The 19,772-nt window shown below is 37.7% G+C and overlaps 2 protein-coding genes across 2 annotated transcripts; both read right to left on the bottom strand.

Moving 5' to 3' along the window:
* Positions 1-2,048: 2,048 nt before the first annotated feature.
* Positions 2,049-7,689, bottom strand: LOC141336099 (protein NLRC3-like). Its single transcript, XM_073841606.1, has 5 exons — positions 5,793-7,689; positions 5,435-5,608; positions 5,170-5,343; positions 4,835-4,881; positions 2,049-3,971 (listed from the first exon to the last, which is right to left on the bottom strand). The coding sequence occupies exons 1-5, from the start codon at positions 7,526-7,528 to the stop codon at positions 3,436-3,438; spliced, it is 2,667 nt and encodes an 888-aa protein (XP_073697707.1). The 5' UTR covers positions 7,529-7,689; the 3' UTR covers positions 2,049-3,435.
* Positions 7,690-12,536: 4,847 nt separating this feature from the next.
* On the bottom strand, positions 12,537-18,286 carry LOC141336179 (protein NLRC3-like). Its single transcript, XM_073841717.1, has 6 exons — positions 18,240-18,286; positions 16,242-18,119; positions 15,889-16,062; positions 15,624-15,797; positions 15,285-15,331; positions 12,537-14,421 (listed from the first exon to the last, which is right to left on the bottom strand). Exons 2-6 carry the CDS (start codon positions 17,975-17,977, stop codon positions 13,886-13,888), a joined length of 2,667 nt encoding a protein of 888 aa, XP_073697818.1. The 5' UTR covers positions 17,978-18,119; positions 18,240-18,286; the 3' UTR covers positions 12,537-13,885.
* Positions 18,287-19,772: the final 1,486 nt, after the last annotated feature.

Here is a 19,772-nt window from a genome sequence, read left to right as displayed (position 1 = left end):
AGGATGGTTGCATTGCTTTCATGCAAATCTCTCTAAAATTCCTCCAGTGCCTCAGTGGTCGACTGGATGCTTGTGTTTTTGCATGTTGATGAACATTTGCATACGGCCTCATCCACTTAAATAGAATAGGTGTATCAATATAGATCGCCCACAGAGCCAACAGGCAAATAAAAACAAAAACTTGCCTCAGTATTTGTGATGGCATTTCCCTTGCGGGTAACTTCACATCTACTCCAGAAACCTCTCAGGTCTTCATTTGTGTTAACCAAAGTCTTATGGCTTTGGAATGAGGGTAAATAAATTTTTGGTTGAACTATCTGTTTAAATTCTATGAATTGTTGGATTTACAATGTTTCTTGCTGCTATGGTATGGATCATATGATGAAGTTAGTATGTTCAAATCCATGTAGCTAAGAGGTTTGATTAAATAACCCTTCTACAGTTAATATTGTCATCAGGTTCAGTCTCTCTGTTTTCTTTCTTTCTGTTTATGTTTCTTCCACATGCGCCCACACTCACCTGTCTCTGCTTGTCTCTTGATTTCTCAGTTATATTAATGCTCCCTTTCTCTCTGTTGGTACTGTCCGCCTCTCAACTGAAATGAAGCAAAATGATGACAGATTGGCCCAGCTAAAATAAAGGTTTTGGGTCTAATTAAATATATCAAATAAATATTTCCATGACTCTCAGATTGCTATCCAAATATCCAACCGCTACCAAAATTGTTCCAGCAGCCTTGGTAACATAAAATCACTCACTTTTAGGTAAGCATCTGCAAAACTGCATATTTCCTCCTTGCTGCTTCTACAGGTGTTTGTCACTGATTTGATGCCACATATTCACCTCTAGATGGAGCCATTCTCAGCTTTTTTTGTCAGGTCTTTCCAAGTACTGCTCACTGCAGAGCCAAATGGCCTCCAGCTCCATCTCTCTGGATGTCCAGCTCCACCTCTGTGTGGACAAATGGGTGGAGTTATGTTTAGGGATAGGGTAAGGGGTAGGGTTAGGGTGTGGTTAGGTGTCTATCTCCACCCATTACCTCCAGCGAGGGGGAGCTGGAGCTCCAGCTACTCCCATATGGCTCTGCAGCGAGCACCCTCTCGGTCTTTTAGAACAGAAGTTGGCTGTAATTTACGTTCCAACCCTTAAAATGAAGGTACATGCATGGTGATTGTAATTATTCAAGGTTTTCAAGGTTTTTAAGAGGGCTTCCTCTGACTTTTAACAGTAAAGAACAAAACAAATTGTGCTACAATTATTGGCATATACTGTAACTTTATTATATATGTGACCCTGGACCACAAAACCAGTCATAAAGGTCACTTTTTGAACAAATTAGCTTTCCATTGATGTATGGTTTGATAGGACACGACAGGACAATATTTGGTCGAGATACAACTATTTGAAAATCAAAAATTTTAGGGTGGCAAAAAATCTAAAAACTAAGAAAATCGCCTTTAAAGTTGTCCAAATGAAGTTCTTAGCAATGCATATTACTAATCAAAAATTAAGTTTTGATATATTTAACGGTAGGTAATTTACAACATGATGTTTACTTAATATCCTGATTTTTGTCTAAAAGAAAAACAATGTATTTTTGGCTATTGCTACAAATATAAGACTGATTTTGTGCTCCGGGGGCACATATAACTTTTTTTAGCTTTCCTGTATTACACTACACCCTTAGGGAAGTTAACCATGGTTTTACTACAAATAGCTAAAAAAATGTAACCACAAATTAACCATAGATTGGCCATACTAACCATAGTTTAACCATGGTATTTACAACTTTGACTACATAAATGGTAATCAATGCACTACAAAACATGGTTACTATTTACTTTAATAAATCTGGTTGATGAAAATGGTTAATTTTCATAAGGTTATCCATTGAAAGGGTGCTCGGATTTTACAGCACAGCAAGTTATAAGCACAAATGTTAAACCATAAGAAATATGTTCATTCTATATTTTATAAATTTATTTTTATATAATGGTGTTTAGCTACCGTCGACAACACTAGATTCACAGATTTAGTTCAACAGTGACTTTGTAAACCTGGAAGAACAAATTGACTTTATTTAATAAACCTTGTTCTACAGTTATCTGATCAAATGCACATCAACATTCTTCAGCTTGGGCTAAACACACAATTTTTGCTTGGTTGGAACAGCAGCTACACTAATTATTTCTCTATTTGCTTCTCTGTTTCTGTCACAGGATGAACACCCCGTGGTAACTAGGAATTACACAAGATTCAGTCTGGATACAGAATACCCGAGAAGAGATGATGCCAAACCCTCAGAAGACAAGCCTTGCCAGCCCTTAAACAACATACAGCACTACACAATTTTGCTACAAGTTTGATTGCAACACAAAACCATTACTATTAATAGTGTTCATCATCTGTTTGATTACACCGTTATTGATTTTAACATACAGTAGTCAAAATTTGAAGTAGATCAAAAAACAAAGTTGTTCTAAGACAAGAACGGCTATTGTTTTAGTTTTAGGACAACTTTGATGAAAGGTTTTGATCCACTTGTAATGCTGACTACTGTACATCTATACCACATGTACATTGACTTGACATACAGAAGTCACCATAGTAAGCTACTAAATATATTGGGGTAACCTACATTTTCTGTACAGCTGCTTCGCAATGATTTGTATCGTGAAAAGCGAATTCAAATAAACTTGAATTAAAAAAAAAAAAAAAAAACAGTCGATACTTTTTGCTGAGGTCTGGTAAATTGTGATTTGCGTTGCTATTCGAATAATTTTAATCCTGTTCTAGCCTGCCGCAGTTGTTTTTCTCATATAAATTTGGCATAATTACCGAATGTCTGATTCTGGTGTCCTTCAAACAGTGCTGTCCGGACATGACTATCTGTGATTGTTATTATTTTTTACAATGCTTTTCCACATTTATTTTAAGCTTTAGTGCTTACCATATTATGATTTTATTTTTGTTACGCTGTGATTGTAAATACAGGCAATACATATATAACATCTGACATATTGATTTAAGTGGAAATTATGTTATAAAATGCCTGCATAACTTATCATAAATTGTTTCTGCTAAGAATAAAAATGTTAGTTTTACTGTAGTCTCAAGTCTCAAACAATATATTCATTGTATTTTAATTAAATGGTATACAATCCCAATTACAAATAATAATAACTTACTAATGTCTGTTATTTTCAAAAAGACAGTAAAAATAAAAACTGTAAATTGTACAAATAAATAAACTTATCACTCCAGAGCTGAAATTCAGGACTATTTTTTAGACCACTTTCCACCATCATGTTCTTCTTTACGTCAGGTATGTCATGCTTGATGTAAATAAATTTGAAATGAGTTAACTTTCACCTATCAATGTACCGTTTACAGATTTGTGAGAAATGTTCTCTGTTGTTCTCTCCTGTTTCGTTGTTAAATCTGACACAGACATACTGAGCAGTTATTATAAAAAACCCCGATGCCAGCGTACAGGGGTTCAGTGAATGTGGTGTTGAATGTGTGTAAGTGTGTGAGTGTATGTGTGTCAGAGACGCTGTAGAAGGACAAAGCGCCCGCTGACACATCCACATAAACTCCTACTCTAGTAGATTTTGAAAAAGGTACAAGAATATCAACACTAACTTTATCATACCAAAGTGTATATCTGCCCTTAACACAGCTCACAGTCCAAGACTTATTATTAAGTCCATAATCACAGTCATCACTTCTTCCTTTCCTGCTGATTCCTTTGTATGTCACTGCTATATCAACCCAGCCACTCCATTCAGCCTCCCAGTAACAGCGTCCAGTCAGACTCTCTCCACACAGAACCTGCTCATAGTGCTCAAATCTCTCTGGATGATCAGGATACGGCTGTGGATCTTCCACAAGCGTTGCCTTTCTGTTGTCCTCAGATAGGATGAGTTTAGTGTTTGCTGTGTTTGGATCTAGTGTGAGATCACAGGCATCTAAACAAAAGAAGAGAGATTAGAACTGTACCATGCTTGTAAGCTACACTATATTGCCAAAAGTTTTGGGCTTCCCCTTCTAATGAACAGGATTGACTACTTTAGTAATTTCCATGAGTACAAATCTTAATGTTTAAGCATATAATGATATTCTGGGAAATTGTGTGTTTCTAATTTTATAACAACAGTTTGGACAGGACCCTTTCTATTCTAACATGACAATGCCTCTGTGTATAAAGGCAAGGCTTAAAAAGAAAGGATTCATTCAGTCAGTGTGGAAGACCTTGACTGGTCTGCAGAAAGAAAAGTCCTAACCCCAGCTGAACATCTGTGAAGATACTTTAAATGCAGACCTAGAGACAAACTCATCACCAAACACCAATGACTTGTACATGTGGGTACAGTCATTTTAGACACTTCCAAAACTGCTGCAACAGAGACGGAAATACAATTGTTGCTACAGTTTTGCAAGTACCCTTTTCTGGTCTAAAGAAGGGTGTGTTCCCATAATTTTGTCCATATAGTGTATGTGCTTAGGACTTGACTTAGGACTTGGTTTTATGCAGACTAGTCACGTTCTTCCACATTGACTGAATCAGTCATTTCATTTTGAACATTGCCTTATACACAGAGGCATTGTCATGTTAGAATAGAAAATGGTCCTGTCCAAACTGTTGCTATTAAATTAGAAGCACACAGTTTCCCAGAATATCATTATATGCTTAAACATTAAGATTTGTACTCATGAAAATCAAACCTGTTCAGTCAAACCTGTTCATTAAAATTGGGTGTCCTAATACTTTTGGCAACATAGTATAATATAGTGTATGTTAAATATATGTGAGACATGTATGAAGACCTACATTTTTGCAGTCCTGGTCTGATCCTGAAATGTTCTCCATGATTCAGACTAGACAAATATATACACACCAAAAATGTAAAGACTTGCAGAGAAACAGAACCTCCCTTCATTCATTAAAATCACTGTAGATTGATTTATGACTAATTTATTAATATCTACAACTCACAACATATTAATAGCAACTACAGTATTTTAATAATGCCCATAACCTTAACCTCGGTGGGTTGATAATTCATCTACGTAAACAAGAGAACAATGAACTGTTCATGTTAGGAGTCTTGAGTAAATACAATTTATAATTGCACACACACAACTGCATCACACTGCCAAACATACTTGAGTATCTGCAGTGAGCAGTTTGGATCCTCCAGTTTGTGGTTAAGCAGCTGGACTCCTGATGGTCCTGGGTGATTGTAGCTCAGATCCAGCTCTCTCAGGTGTGAGGGGTTTGAACTCAGAGCTGAAGACAAATAACCACAGCCTTCCTCTGTCACCATACAGCCAGACAACCTACAGACACACACAGTCAGATCATCTACTGACACACAATCAATTTTATGACCAAATAACTGTAAATCAAACCTTTATATGTTCTTTATACCTCAGTATCTGCAGCTGACAGTTTGGACTCTTCAGTCCATCGGAGAGCAGCTTCACACCGGAGTCCTGCAGGTCATTGTTACTCAGATCCAGTTCTCTCAGGACAGAGTTTGAGGATTGTAGAGCTGATGCCACAATTTCACAATGTTGAACAGTGAGATTACAACCAGCAAGACTGAAAGAGAGTAAAACAATTGTTATCCTGATTCTGCAAATGAACATTTGAAAATTTTTAAATTCACATATGACTTATTCACATGATTTCTGTAAACATCATTAAGTATAATTCCTTTCAGAGAGCATAAAGCTGCTGAGCAGAAACATTTTATATCCAGAAATATTTTTATTGTAACACTCACAGAGCTTTTCTGCAGTTGAGCACAGCTGGTATCAGTCTTATTCTCCCCTCATCTGATGTGTTGTATTTCTTGAGATCCAGCTCATCCAGAACCTCCTCTGTCATCTGAAGCATGTAGGCGATTGTTGAGCAGTGAGCAGGAGAGAGTTTCTTCTCTGAGTGTTTGTCTGATTTCACAAACTCCTGAATCTCTCTAGACAGAGTCTGATCTTTCACTTCCAGCAGACAGAGGAACAGATTGATGGATCTTTCAGTGGAGAGTCCATGTCCATCTTTGATCTTCTCTTTAATGTACTGTGTGGTTCTCCTGATGCTCTCTGAGCTGTTCTCTGTGTGTGTCAGTAGATCCTGTAAGAGTCTCTGATTGGACTCCAGTGAGACGCCCAGCAGGAACCGCAGGAACAGATCCAGATGGCCATTCTCACTCTCTAGGGCTTTATCTATTAAACCTTTATGCACATTAAGCATTAAATCAAAAATTTTAAGGGTTTTCATTGTGCTGCATGAATAGCAGTAAAACACATGAAAAGCAGCAAGAAACTCCTGAACGCTCAGATGAATGAAGCTGTAGACTTTTCTCTGATGAATCACAGATTCCTCTTTAAAGATCTCAGTGCAAATCCCAGAATACAGTGAGACGTCAGTGATGTCTATGCCGCTCTCAATCAGGTCCTCCTCATAGAACATCACATTGCCCTTCATCAGCTGATTGAAAGCCACTTCAGCAAGTTTCACAATCATTTCTCTGTTGGACTGCAGGGGTTTCTCTGGATCTCTCTCTTCGTACTTCTGGTTCCTCATGTTGATCTGAATCAGCAGAAAGTGGATGTACATTTCAGTCAGAGTTTGAGGGGTTTCTGCCCTCAGATCTTCTTTCAGGATCTTCTGAAGCACAGTGGATGAGATCCAGCAAAAGACGGGGATGTGGCACATGATGTGGAGGCTTCTTGCTCTTCTGATGTGTGAGATGATTCTGCTGGCTTGATGCTGGTCACTGATTCTCTTCCTGAAATATTCCTCCTTTTGAGACTCATTGAATCCCTGAATTTCTGTCAGACGGTTGATGTATTTGGAGGGGATCTGATTGGCTGCTGCTGGTCTGGAGGTGATCCAGATGAGAGCAGAGGGAAGAAGTTCTCCTTTCATGAGGTTTGACATCAACACACCCACTGATGATGTCTCAGTCACATCACAAACTTTCTGATCATCTGAAAACATCAGTGTGATTCTGCTTTCATCCAGACCATCAAAGATGAACACAACTTTACACTCCTCATAAATCTTTGAGTCCAGATCTTGAAGTTCAGAATGAAAGTCCAGCAGAAGTCTGTGAAGACTGTAGACTTGATCTCGGATCAAGTTCAGCTCTCGAAATGGAAGCACAAACATGAAATCTACATCCTGATTGGCTTTTCCCTCGGCCCAGTCCAGAATAAACTTCTGCACAGAGATGGTTTTTCCGATTCCAGCGATGCCTTTAGTAAGAACAGTCTTGATTTGGTCTTTCACCTTGCATCCTGGTTCAGGTGAGGCTTTAAAGATGTCATTGCAGTAGATCGGAGTGTCTTGTGAGTGTTGTGTTCTGGCTGTTTTCTCCATCTGTAAAACCTCATGTTCTTCATTCACTCCTTCACTCTCTCCGTCTATGATGTAGAGCTGTGTGTAGATCCTGTTCAGGAGGGTGCAATTCTCTTGGAGTTTGTTTCCCTCAAATAATTGCTCATACTTGTTCTTCATGCTGGTTTTGAGTTGGCCTTTGACCCTCTGTAGTTTATCATTCACTGGCTTCTGCAAGTCTCTTGTTTCATCCTGCAGGGCTGCTTGTGTGATGTGGATCTCATAAGAGTTCACAGATCTAATCAGATTCTCTCTCTCCACACTATAGAGAAATTATTAAACAGACAATGAAAGAGTAGTAAAACAATACAAATGTGAACAGGACAAAAATATATATATTTTTTAATTTAGAATCACTTTGAGTCCCCCTCCCTTTCCTCACATTGCTGTGGTCCACTGTCTGCTTTCCCCCTTTACTTCACCCGTACGCATAAGCCTGGTGGAAGATAATTTTAGTTGTCTTTAGTAGTTGTGAAATGAGTAAGAAGGCTGTCAAGGCTATTTTATTCACTCTAAATATCAGATGAAGTTCTTCATATTTAATGAATAAATAATAAATAATAATAAATTATTTTCTCTTTAATAAAGATGATAGAAAAATGCTAAGGGGTTAATACTGTAGTTTGTTGGACAGTAAGTCACCCACTACAACCAACAGCGATAAGCCTGTTTGTGTGATATTAGGCTAATATTGCAAATCTGCCATTGTTTTGGGTTTTGCTCAATGTGATGTTAAGTGGCAGATCAGTGGGTCTGTTGCAGTCCAATATTTAAGGGTGTGTTCACACTTGTCATGTTTGTTTTAATTAAAACAAACTCTGGTGCGATTGCTCTATTAGTCTGGTTAATTTGAGTAACTGTGAACGCTGCCATCTGACCTCTGGTGCGCACCAAACAATCGGACAGAGACCGCTAAAAAGACGGGTCTTGACCCGCTTCAAAACTAACTCTGGCACGGTTTGAATGAAATATTGGCATGGACCAACATGACATGGACCAACTTCTTATAAACGAACCAAAAACAGGAACAAGATGCGATGTTATGCGATATGATTTCACGAAGAAAACAAGTGGTGTATCCAAAACAAAATGAGCAGAGGGCAAACATGAGCTTTCTCTTTATGAGCTCTTTGTTAGTTTGCAGGTAGTGAAAATAAAATCATATGCACGCAACAATGAACGTGCTTAGTTCAGCAGACGGCATTTGGTGTTTTCGACTTAAAGCAGCACTGAGCAGACCAATTAGTGAATGGGTCCCTTGATGTCATTGAACCCAACCAATCAGGTTGTGAAGGTATCATGCCTTTAGGTTCGCTTTCAAAAATGCCAGTGTGAACACTAAGCGGACCAGGACCCAATGTATAATTTTACTTTTTGGTCTGGACCAAATGAACTAAACGAACTGAACTGAAGTTTGAACACACCCTATAATATGTCCTAAAATACTATGTAAAGGATGCAATGTAATTTAATAACTTAAATATGGACGTGTGCTGAACCCAACTCATAATTAAACAACTATGTACATATATCATTATAAGTACAATTTTGGCAGTATTATGGCCCTTCAAAAATTGCGCTTGAGAAATGTTGTGTTTATTGTCCCCCCCAAAGTGTTAAATGAAATTTATGCCCATGCAAACCGCTGAAACTTTTTTTACTACTTCTATTATTATTAATATTATTATTATTATTAATTGTTAAATTGAACTAAACGTACTATAACTGCACATCCAAATCTAACCATTTCAATTTCATTGCATCTCTGTGTTACTGTGTTTGTTACGTAGCATCTTACTTGGGGTCAGAGGTCACCGTTCCATCACTCAGTCCAGGAGGTAGCCTTATGGAGTCGTTACTCTTCAAAGACACACAGCTGGACACTGCAGATGCTGCTGTCTGAGTCTGATCTTCTCTCTCCTCACGGAGACTCTTTGTAGAGGAAGTACTTCCTTCATTTTTCTCCAGAATCAGTGATCTGTTTGAGGAAACACAATACATAGATGATACACAAAATGTTAACACATTAAGAAAAATAAATTAAAAAACTCACTTTAAAAGTTAGTAACTCTTGGCTTATTACTCTGCATACTCAATACATCAGATACGGAGTTAAAAATATGTATATGCATGAATTTCATGACATATTTTATCAGCACTGTGTTACAATACATCTTACGAATAATACATTATAGTACGACTTGTAGATTTTAACAGACAACAGCTAGATAGGATAGAACAAATTAATAGGCGAAATATTATACTATTTATTATTTATTATCATACAGTAACACAATACAAATAACGCAAGGTATGTAATCAGATTACATTTATTCGAAGGAAATAATAAAGTAACACATTGCTTTTAAATTTACATACTTTGTATCAGGGTTGGGGCCATTCATGAATTGAATTGAGAATGAATGGTAAATTCCAATTCACTTCCTGCGATTAAATTGGAATTGCATGCAGCTGACAGGAAATGGAATTGGAATGGAATTTGAATGTCAGGAAACAAAATTGAAATCAAATAAATTCCACTAAATTCCACTTGAGTTGCTAAATAAAATAATTTGATTTGATTTGCGCAATAGTTTATAGTACATTTAATATTGTAAATCACATAAACAACAAAAATATAAAAGAAATAGAAAGTACTGTATGTTTAGTATGTTAAGCATGGTCATTTCACATGCTAAATTTCAGGAAATTATAATTTGATGCAATAAAAAGTGAAGAGTGTTTGTGAGTTGAGACATATATTATGTGGTAATCATATACTGAATGTATAGTACATACAGAAAATTATCACCACTGTCTTTCAATTATTAATTCATAATGTACAGTTCTCATTTTTATTTATATGCAATCACAAATAAATGCTCAGAAACAGCAATAAACGGAATTCATGGGAATTTCCCTGAATTGAATTCCACTTCCTGTAATTCCAACTCTGTTTCCTGTAATTGTTGTTGAATTCCAATTCCATTTCTTTCTTTGAATTGGAATTGTTGAGTTCATTCCTGAATTGACCCCAACCCTGCTGTGTATGTAATGTAGCATCTTACTTGGGCTCAGAGGTCACCGTTCCATCACTCAGGACAGGAGGTAGCCTTATGGAATCATTACTCTTCAAAGACACACAGCTGGACACTGCAGACGCTGCTGTCTGAGTCTGATCTTCTCTCTCCTCATGGAAACTCATTGTAGAGGCAGTGCCTCCTTCTTTTCTCTCCAGAATCAGTGATCTGTTTGGGGAAACACAATACATAGACGAGACATACAATTTTGTAACATGGAAAAAAAAAAATCTGTAAAACCTGAACAATTCTCTGTTATACACAGTTCTTTTAAAGCTACATAACTACATCACCTGGAAGCAAAAAGCTTGCGTCAGTAAAGGTAGCAGCTATGAATTCTCAATAAATATTATGTTCAAGCCACATCTGAGTGACAAATATTTAATTACATTACAGTAGATGTGTTATCAGTGTATTTTTGTGGCACAAAGTACAGACCTAAAATTAAATTTCTGTGCTTTAATATAATTTTGAAGATTTAGAGAGCGTATTAACTTCCTGTAAAGTGTAATCATTTTGTGTCGTTTGTAAACGGTTTTGATCAGGTTTTGATAATGGGATGCTGGTTTAAGATGGGCCTTAGCTGGTCATGCGCTGGTTCATCCTCCTCAGGGCCAGGTTAAACCAGCTAAAGACCATCTTAAACCAACTAAAACCAGCATCCTAGCATCAAAACCTCCCCAACCACGTGCTGTTTTTTTTAAAAGTGAATGCATTACAAAAACGATACATTTTTGTCACGTAAGACCTGTAGCTTGACAAATTATATATTTATAAATCACGTGGCTCTCTTGAAACAAAAACAATATCTAACAACATTTAAGGAACTTACTAGACGGTTTTTGAGGTTCTGGTAAAATGTCTTCAAACACGTCGTTTTTTTGAATGTGCGCTTTCACTTTCGTTTTGAGGACTTGCATTGAGCTACGCCCACAACGTGCATCTTTTCTATTTTTTTGCCTTAAAAGTATTTTAGCGAAAATTCAGCTGAAAATTCGCGCAATCACCTGTCAAGAAAAGTTCAGACCTAAGAAACATAATGTTGTGTTCTGAACTGTGCTTTGTTAGGCTATATTTTACAAACCTATAACACTACTTCTGCGGTTCTTTGTGGATATGCTTTACATCCACACGGAGTGGAGTTTTGCATCTTTTAACATCACGCATTATCTTTAAAACAGATTTAAAAAATTAACTTAATAGAATAAACTTCATTAAACTCTTCTGCACACGTCAGTAACTTGTGATGCGATCTCTCTCTCTCTCTCTCTCTCTCTCTCCTGCTCACTTGAACAATTTCTTAAAGGGCCAGGGCAATAAACAGCACATGACAAGAGAGGACTGAGAAACACCATAATATAGAGAGTTACAATAATCTAATCGAGTTGTTACAAAGGCATGGATCTCTGTTTGAAAGTTACTCTGTGATAAGAAAGGTTTCACTTTAGAAAGTAGATGAAGATGAAAAAAGCATGATTTTACTACAGCACTGATCTGTTTATCAAACTTCAAAAGACAAATACATACACAACAGAGATTTAAAAAGTGTCAGAGAAATGCTAAACCATAAGATATATGGTCATACTATATTCTATATAATGGTGTGTGTCATGATCTGGGCTGTGGGGTTTCCCTCAGCCACCTGAGGTCGCTGTTTTCCCTTCCCTCCACTGCACTCCCTTGATTTGTACACCTGTTTGTCATTAGCAATCATTCACCCCTCACCTGGTCACAATTATCTGGGTTATAAGAACCCTTCTTCCCCACTCATCATCCTGGCTGCATTGTCTTCTGTGTGGTTTGTTTCTGTGTTTCTGATCCTGGCTCTAGACCTTGTTCTTGTTTTGTTCTTTTGAGTTTAAGTTGTGTGTGCCGTGTTGGCCTTTTGTTTATGTTTATTTGTGTTTTGTTTCATTAAATATTCTTACTCTCCCTGCATTTGGACCCAGACCTCCCTTGTTTGAACGTGACAGGTGTTTAGCTACTGTTGACAGCACTAGATTAACAGATTTAGTTCAACAGTGACTTTGTAAACCTGGAAGAACAAATTGACTTTATTTAATGAACCTTGTTCTACAGTTATCTGATCAAATGCACATCAACATTCTTCAGCTTGGGCTAAACACATAATTTTTGCTTGGTTGGAACAGCAGCTACACTAATTATTTCTCTATTTGCTTCTCTGTTTCTGTCACAGGATGAACACCCCGTGGTAACTAGGAATTACACAAGATTCAGTCTGGATACAGAATACCCGAGAAGAGATGATGCCAAACCCTCAGAAGACAAGCCTTGCCAGCCCTTAAACAACATACAGCACTACAAAATTTTGCTACAAGTTTGATTGCAACACAAAACCATTACTATTAATAGTGTTCATCATCTGTTTGATTACACCGTTATTGATTTTAACATACAGTAGTCAAAATTTGAAGTGGATCAAAAAAAGTTCAACAAAGTTGTTCTAAGACAAGAGCGGCTATTGTTTTAGTTTTAGGACAACTTTGATGAAAGGTTTTGATCCACTTCTAATGTTGACTACTGTACATCTATACCATATGCACATAGACTTGACATACAGAAGTCACCATAGTAAGCTACTAAATATATTGGGGTAACCTACATTTTCTGCACAGCTGCTTCACAATGATTTGTATCGTGAAAAGCGAATTCAAATAAACTTGAAAAAAAAAAAAAACAGTCGATACTTTTTGCTGAGGTCTGGTAAATTGTGATTTGCGTTGCTATTCGAATAATTTTAATCCTGTTCTAGCCTGCCGCAGTTGTTTTTCTCATATAAATTTGGTATAATTACCGAATGTCTGATTCTGGTGTCCTTCAAACAGTGCTGTCCGGACATGACTATCTGTGATTGTTATTATTTTTTACAATGCTTTTCCACATTTATTTTAAGCTTTAGTACTTACCATATTATGATTTTTTTTTTGTTACTCTGTGATTGTAAATACAGGCAATACATATATAACATTTGACATATTGATTTAAGTGGAAATTATGTTATAAAATGCCTGCATAACTTATCATAAATCGTTTCTGCTAAGAATAAAAATGTTAGTTTTACTGTACTCTCAAGTCTCAAACAATATATTCATTGTATTTTAATTAAATGGTATACAATCCCACAAATACAAATAATAATAACTTACTAATGTCTGTTATTTATAAAATATAAACTGTAAATTGTACAAATAAATAAACTTATCACTCCAGAGCTGAAATTCAGGACTTTAAGACCACTTTCCACCATCATGTTCTTCTTTACGTCAGGTATGTCATGCTTGATGTAACTAAATTTGAAATGAGTTAACTTTCACCTATCACTGTATCATTTAAAGATTTGTGAGAAATGTTCTCTGTTGTTCCTCCTGTTTCGTTGTTAAATCTGACACAGACATACTGAGCAGTTATTATAAAAAACCCCGATGCCAGCGTACAGGGGTTCAGTGAATGTGGTGTTGAATGTGTGTAAGTGTGTGAGTGTATGTGTGTCAGAGACACTGTAGAAGGACAAAGCGCCCGCTGACACATCCACATAAACTCCTACTCTAGTAGATTTTGAAAAAGGTACAAGAATATCAACACTAACTTTATCATACCAATGTGTATATCTGCCCTTAACACAGCTCACAGTCCAAGACTTATTATTAAGTCCATAATCACAGTCATCACTTCTTCCTTTCCTGCTGATTCCTTTGTATGTCACTGCTATATCAACATAGCCACTCCATTCAGCCTCCCAGTAACAGCGTCCAGTCAGACTCTCTCCACACAGAACCTGCTCATAGTGCTCAAATCTCTCTGGATGATCAGGATATGGCTGTGGATCTTCCACAAGCGTTGCCTTTCTGTTGTCCTCAGATAGGATGAGTTTAGTGTTTGCTGTGTTTGGATCTAGTGTGAGATCACAGGCATCTAAACAAAAGAAGAGAGATTAGAACTGTACCATGCTTGTAAGCTACACTATATTGCCAAAAGTTTTGGGCTTCCCCTTCTAATGAACAGGTTTGACTACTTTAGTAATTTCCATGAGTACAAATCTTAATGTTTAAGCATATAATGATATTCTGGGAAATTGTGTGTTTCTAATTTTATAACAACAATTTGGACAGGACCCTATCTATTCTAACATGGCAATGCCTCTGTGTATAAAGGCAAGGCTTAAAAGAAAGGATTAATTCAGTCAGTGTGGAAGACCTTGACTGGTCTGCAGAAAGAAAAGTCCTAACCCCAGCTGAACACCTCTGGTATAACTTTAAATGCAGACCTAGAGACAAACTCATCACCAAACACCAACGACTTGTACATGTGGGTACAGTCATTTTAGACACTTCCAAAACTGCTGCAACAGAGATGGAAATACAATTGTTGCTACAGTTTTGCAAGTACCCTTTTCTGGTCTAAAGAAGGGTGTGTTCCCATAATTTTGTCCATATAGTGTATGTGCTTAGGACTTGACTTAGGACTTGGTTTTATGCAGACCAGTCACGTTCTTCCACATTGACTGAATCAGTCATTTCATTTTGAACATTGCCTTATACACAGAGGCATTGTCATGTTAGAATAGAAAATGGTCCTGTCCAAACTGTTGCTATTAAATTAGAAGCACACAATTTCCCAGAATATCATTATATGCTTAAACATTAAGATTTGTACTCATGAAAATCAAACCTGTTCAGTCAAACCTGTTCATTAAAATTGGGTGTCCCAATACTTTTGGCAATATAGTATAATATAAGTGTATGTTAAATACATGTGAGAGATGTATGAAGACCTACATTTTTGCAGTCCTGGTCTGATCCTGAAATGTTCTCCATGATTCAGACTAGACAAATATATACACACCAAAAATTTAAAGACTTGCAGAGAAACAGAACCTCCCTTCATTCATTAAAATCACTGTAAATTGATCTTATGACTAATTTATTAATATCTACAACTCACAACATATTAATAGCAACTACAGTATTTTAATAACGCCCATAACCTTAACCTCTGTGGGTTGATAATCCATCTATGCTAAACAAGAGAACATTGAAGTGTTCATGTTTAGACTCTTGAGTAAATACAATTTATAAACGTGCACACACACAACTGCATCACACTGCCAAACATACTTGAGTATCTGCAGTGAGCAGTTTGGATCCTCCATTTTGTGGTTAAGCAGCTGGACTCCTGATGGTCCTGGGTGATTGTAGCTCAGATCCAGCTCTCTCGGGTGTGAGGGGTTTGAATTCAGAGCTGAAGACAAATAACCACAGCCTTCCTCTGTCACCATACAACCTGACAACCTACAAACACACATAGTCAAATCATCTACAGACACAAAATCAATATTATGACCAAATAACTGTAAATCAAACCTTTATATGTTCTTTATACCTCAGTATCTCCAGCTGACAGTTTGGACTCTTCAGTCCATCGGAGAGCAGCTTCACACCGGAGTCCTGCAGGTCATTGTTACTCAGATCCAGCTCTCTCAGGACAGAGTCTGAGGATTGTAGAGCTGATGCCACAATTTCACAATGTTGAGCAGTGAGATTACAACCAGCAAGACTGAAAGAGGGTAAAACAATTGTTATCCTGATTCTGCCAATGACATTTGAATTTTTTTTAATTCACATACACCTTATTCACATCATTTCTGTGAACATTATGAATTATAATTTCAGAGAGGATAAAGCTGGTGAGCAGAATCATTTTCTATGCAGAAATATTTTTATTGTAACACTCACAGAGCTTTTCTGCAGTTGATTACAGCTGGGATCAGTCTTCTTTTCCCCTCATCTGATGTGTTGTATTTCTTGAGATCCAGCTCATCCAGCACCTCCTCTGACATCTGAAGCATGTAGGCGATTGTTGAGCAGTGAGCAGGAGAGAGTTTCTTCTCTGAGTGTTTGTCTGATTTCACAAACTCCTGAATCTCTCTGGACAGAGTCTGATCTTTCACTTCCAGCAGACAGAGGAACAGATTGATGGATCTTTCAGTGGAGAGTCCATGTCCATCTTTGATCTTCTCTTTAATGTACTGTGTGGTTCTCCTGATGCTCTCTGAGCTGTTCTCTGTGTGTGTCAGTAGATCCTGTAAGAGTCTCTGATTGGACTCCAGTGAGACGCCCAGCAGGAACCGCAGGAACAGATCCAGGTGTCCATTCTCACTCTCTAGGGCTTTATCTATTAAACCTTTATGCAGATTAATCATTAAATCAAAAATCTTAAGGGTTTTCATTGTGCTGCATGAATAGCAGTAAAACACGTGAAAAGCAGCGAGAAACTCCTGAACGCTCAGATGAATGAAGCTGTAGACTTTTCTTTGATGAATCACAGATTCCTCCTTAAAGATCTCAGTGCAAATCCCAGAATACACTGAGACGTCAGTAACATCTATGCCACTCTCAATCAGGTCCTCCTCATAGAACATCACATTGCCTTTCATCAGCTGATTGAAAGCCACTTCAGCAAGTTTCACAATCACTTCTCTGCTGGACTGCAGGAGTTTCTCTGGATCTCTCTCTTCATACTTCTGGTTCCTCATGTTGATCTGAATCAGCAGAAAGTGGATGTACATTTCAGTCAGAGTTTGAGGGGTTTCTGCACTCAGATCTTCTTTCAGGAGCTTTTGAAGCACAGTGGATGAGATCCAGCAGAAGACAGGGATGTGGCACATGATGTGGAGGCTTCTTGCTCTTCTGATGTGTGAGATGATTCTGCTGGCTTGATGCTGGTCACTCATTCTCTTCCTGAAGTATTCCTCCTTCTGAGGCTCATTGAATCCCTGAATTTCTGTCAGACGGTTGATGTATTTGGAGGGGATCTGATTGGCTGCTGCTGGTCTGGAGGTGATCCAGATGAGAGCAGAGGGAAGCAGTTCTCCTTTCATGAGGTTTGACATCAACACACCCACTGATGAAGTCTCAGTCACATCACAAACTTTCTGATCATCTGAAAACATCAGTGTGATTCTGCTTTCATCCAGACCATCAAAGATGAACACAACTTTACACTCCTCATAAATCTTTGAGTCCAGATCTTGAAGTTCAGAATGAAAGTCCAGCAGAAGTCTGTGAAGACTGTACTGATGATCTCGGATCAAGTTCAGCTCTCGAAATGGAAGCACAAACATGAAATCTACATCCTGATTGGCTTTTCCCTCGGCCCAGTCCAGAATAAACTTCTGCACAGAGACGGTTTTTCCGATTCCAGCGATGCCTTTAGTAAGAACAGTCTTGATTTGGTCTTTCACCTTGCATCCTGGTTCAGGTGAGGCTTTAAAGATGTCATTGCAGTAGATCGGAGTGTCTTGTGAGTGTTGTGTTCTGGTTGTTTTCTCCATCTGTAAAACCTCATGTTCTTCATTCACTCCTTCACTCTCTCCGTCTATGATGTAGAGCTGTGTGTAGATCCTGTTCAGGAGGGTGCAATTCTCTTGGAGTTTGTTTCCCTCAAATAATTGCTCATACTTGTTCTTCATGCTGGTTTTGAGTTGGCCTTTGACCCTCTGTAGTTTATCATTCACTGGCTTCTGCAAGTCTCTTGTTTCATCCTGCAGGGCTGCTTGTGTGATGTGGATCTCATAAGAGTTCACAGATCTAATCAGATTCTCTCTCTCCACACTATAGAGAAATTATTAAACAGACAATGAAAGAGTAGTAAAACAATACAAATGTGAACAGGACAAAAATATATATTTTTTTTAATTTAGAAACACTTTGAGTCCCCCTCCCTTTCCTCACATTGCTGTGGTCCACTGTCTGCTTTCCTCCTTTACTTCACCCGTACGCATAAGCCTGGTGGAAGATAATTTTAGTTGTCTTTAGTAGTTGTGAAATGAGTAAGAAGGCTGTCAAGGCTATTTTATTCACTCTAAATATCAGATGAATTTCTTCATATTTAATGAATAAATAATAAATAATAATAAATTATTTTCTCTTTAATAAAGATGATAGAAAAATGCTAAGGGGTTAATACTGTAGTTTGTTGGACAGTAAGTCACCCACTACAACCAACAGCGATAAGCCTGTTTGTGTGATATTAGGCTAATATTGCAAATCTGCCATTGTTTTGGGTTTTGCTCAATGTGATGTTAAGTGGCAGATCAGTGGGTCTGTTGCAGTCCAATATCTAAGGGTGTGTTCACACTTGTCATGTTTGTTTTAATTAAAACAAACTCTGGTGCGATTGCTCTATTAGTCTGGTTAATTTGAGTAACTGTGAACGCTGCCATCTGACCTCTGGTGCGCACCAAACAATCGGACAGAGACCGCTAAAAAGACGGGTCTTGACCCGCTTCAAAACTAACTCTGGCACGGTTTGAATGAAATATTGGCATGGACCAACATGACATGGACCAACTTCTTATAAACGAACCAAAAACAGGAACAAGATGCGATGTTATGCGATATGATTTCACGAAGAAAACAAGTGATGTATCCAAAACAAAATGAGCAGAGGGCAAACATGAGCTTTCTCTTTATGAGCTCTTTGTTAGTTTGCAGGTAGTGAAAATAAAATCATATGCACGCAACAATGAACGTGCTTAGTTCAGCAGACGGCATTTGGTGTTTTCGACTTAAAGCGGCACTGAGCAGACCAATTAGTGAATGGGTCCCTTGATGTCATTGAACCCAACCAATCAGGTTGTGAAGGTATCATGCCTTTAGGTTCGCTTTCAAAAATGCCAGTGTGAACACTAAGCGGACCAGGACCCAATGTATAATTTTACTTTTTGGTCTGGACCAAATGAACTAAACGAACTGAACTGAAGTTTGAACACACCCTATAATATGTCCTAAAATACTATGTAAAGGATGCAATGTAATTTAATAACTTAAATATGGACGTGTGCTGAGCCCAACTCATAATTAAACAACTATGTACATATATCATTATAAGTACAATTTTGGCAGTATTATGGCCCTTCAAAAATTGCGCTTGAGAAATGTTGTGTTTATTGTCCCCCCCAAAACTTCTATTATTATTAATATTATTATTATTATTATTATTAATTGTTAAATTGAACTAAACGTACTATAACTGCACATCCAAATCTAACCATTTAAATTTCATTGCATCTCTGTGTTACTGTGTTTGTTACGTAGCATCTTACTTGGGTTCAGGAGTCACCGCTCCATCACTCAGTACAGGAGGTAGCCTTATGGAGTTGTTACTCTTCAAAGACACACAGCTGGACACTGCAGATGCTGCTGTCTGAGTCTGATCTTCTCTCTCCTCACGGAGACTCTTTGTAGAGGAAGTACTTCCTTCAT

The sequence above is a fragment of the Garra rufa genome, chromosome 6, assembly GCF_049309525.1.
Source record: "Garra rufa chromosome 6, GarRuf1.0, whole genome shotgun sequence".
NCBI classification, from domain to species: domain Eukaryota; kingdom Metazoa; phylum Chordata; class Actinopteri; order Cypriniformes; family Cyprinidae; genus Garra; species Garra rufa.
Note: the sequence above shows the minus strand (reverse complement) of the source record. Positions and strands in the feature narration are given on the sequence as shown.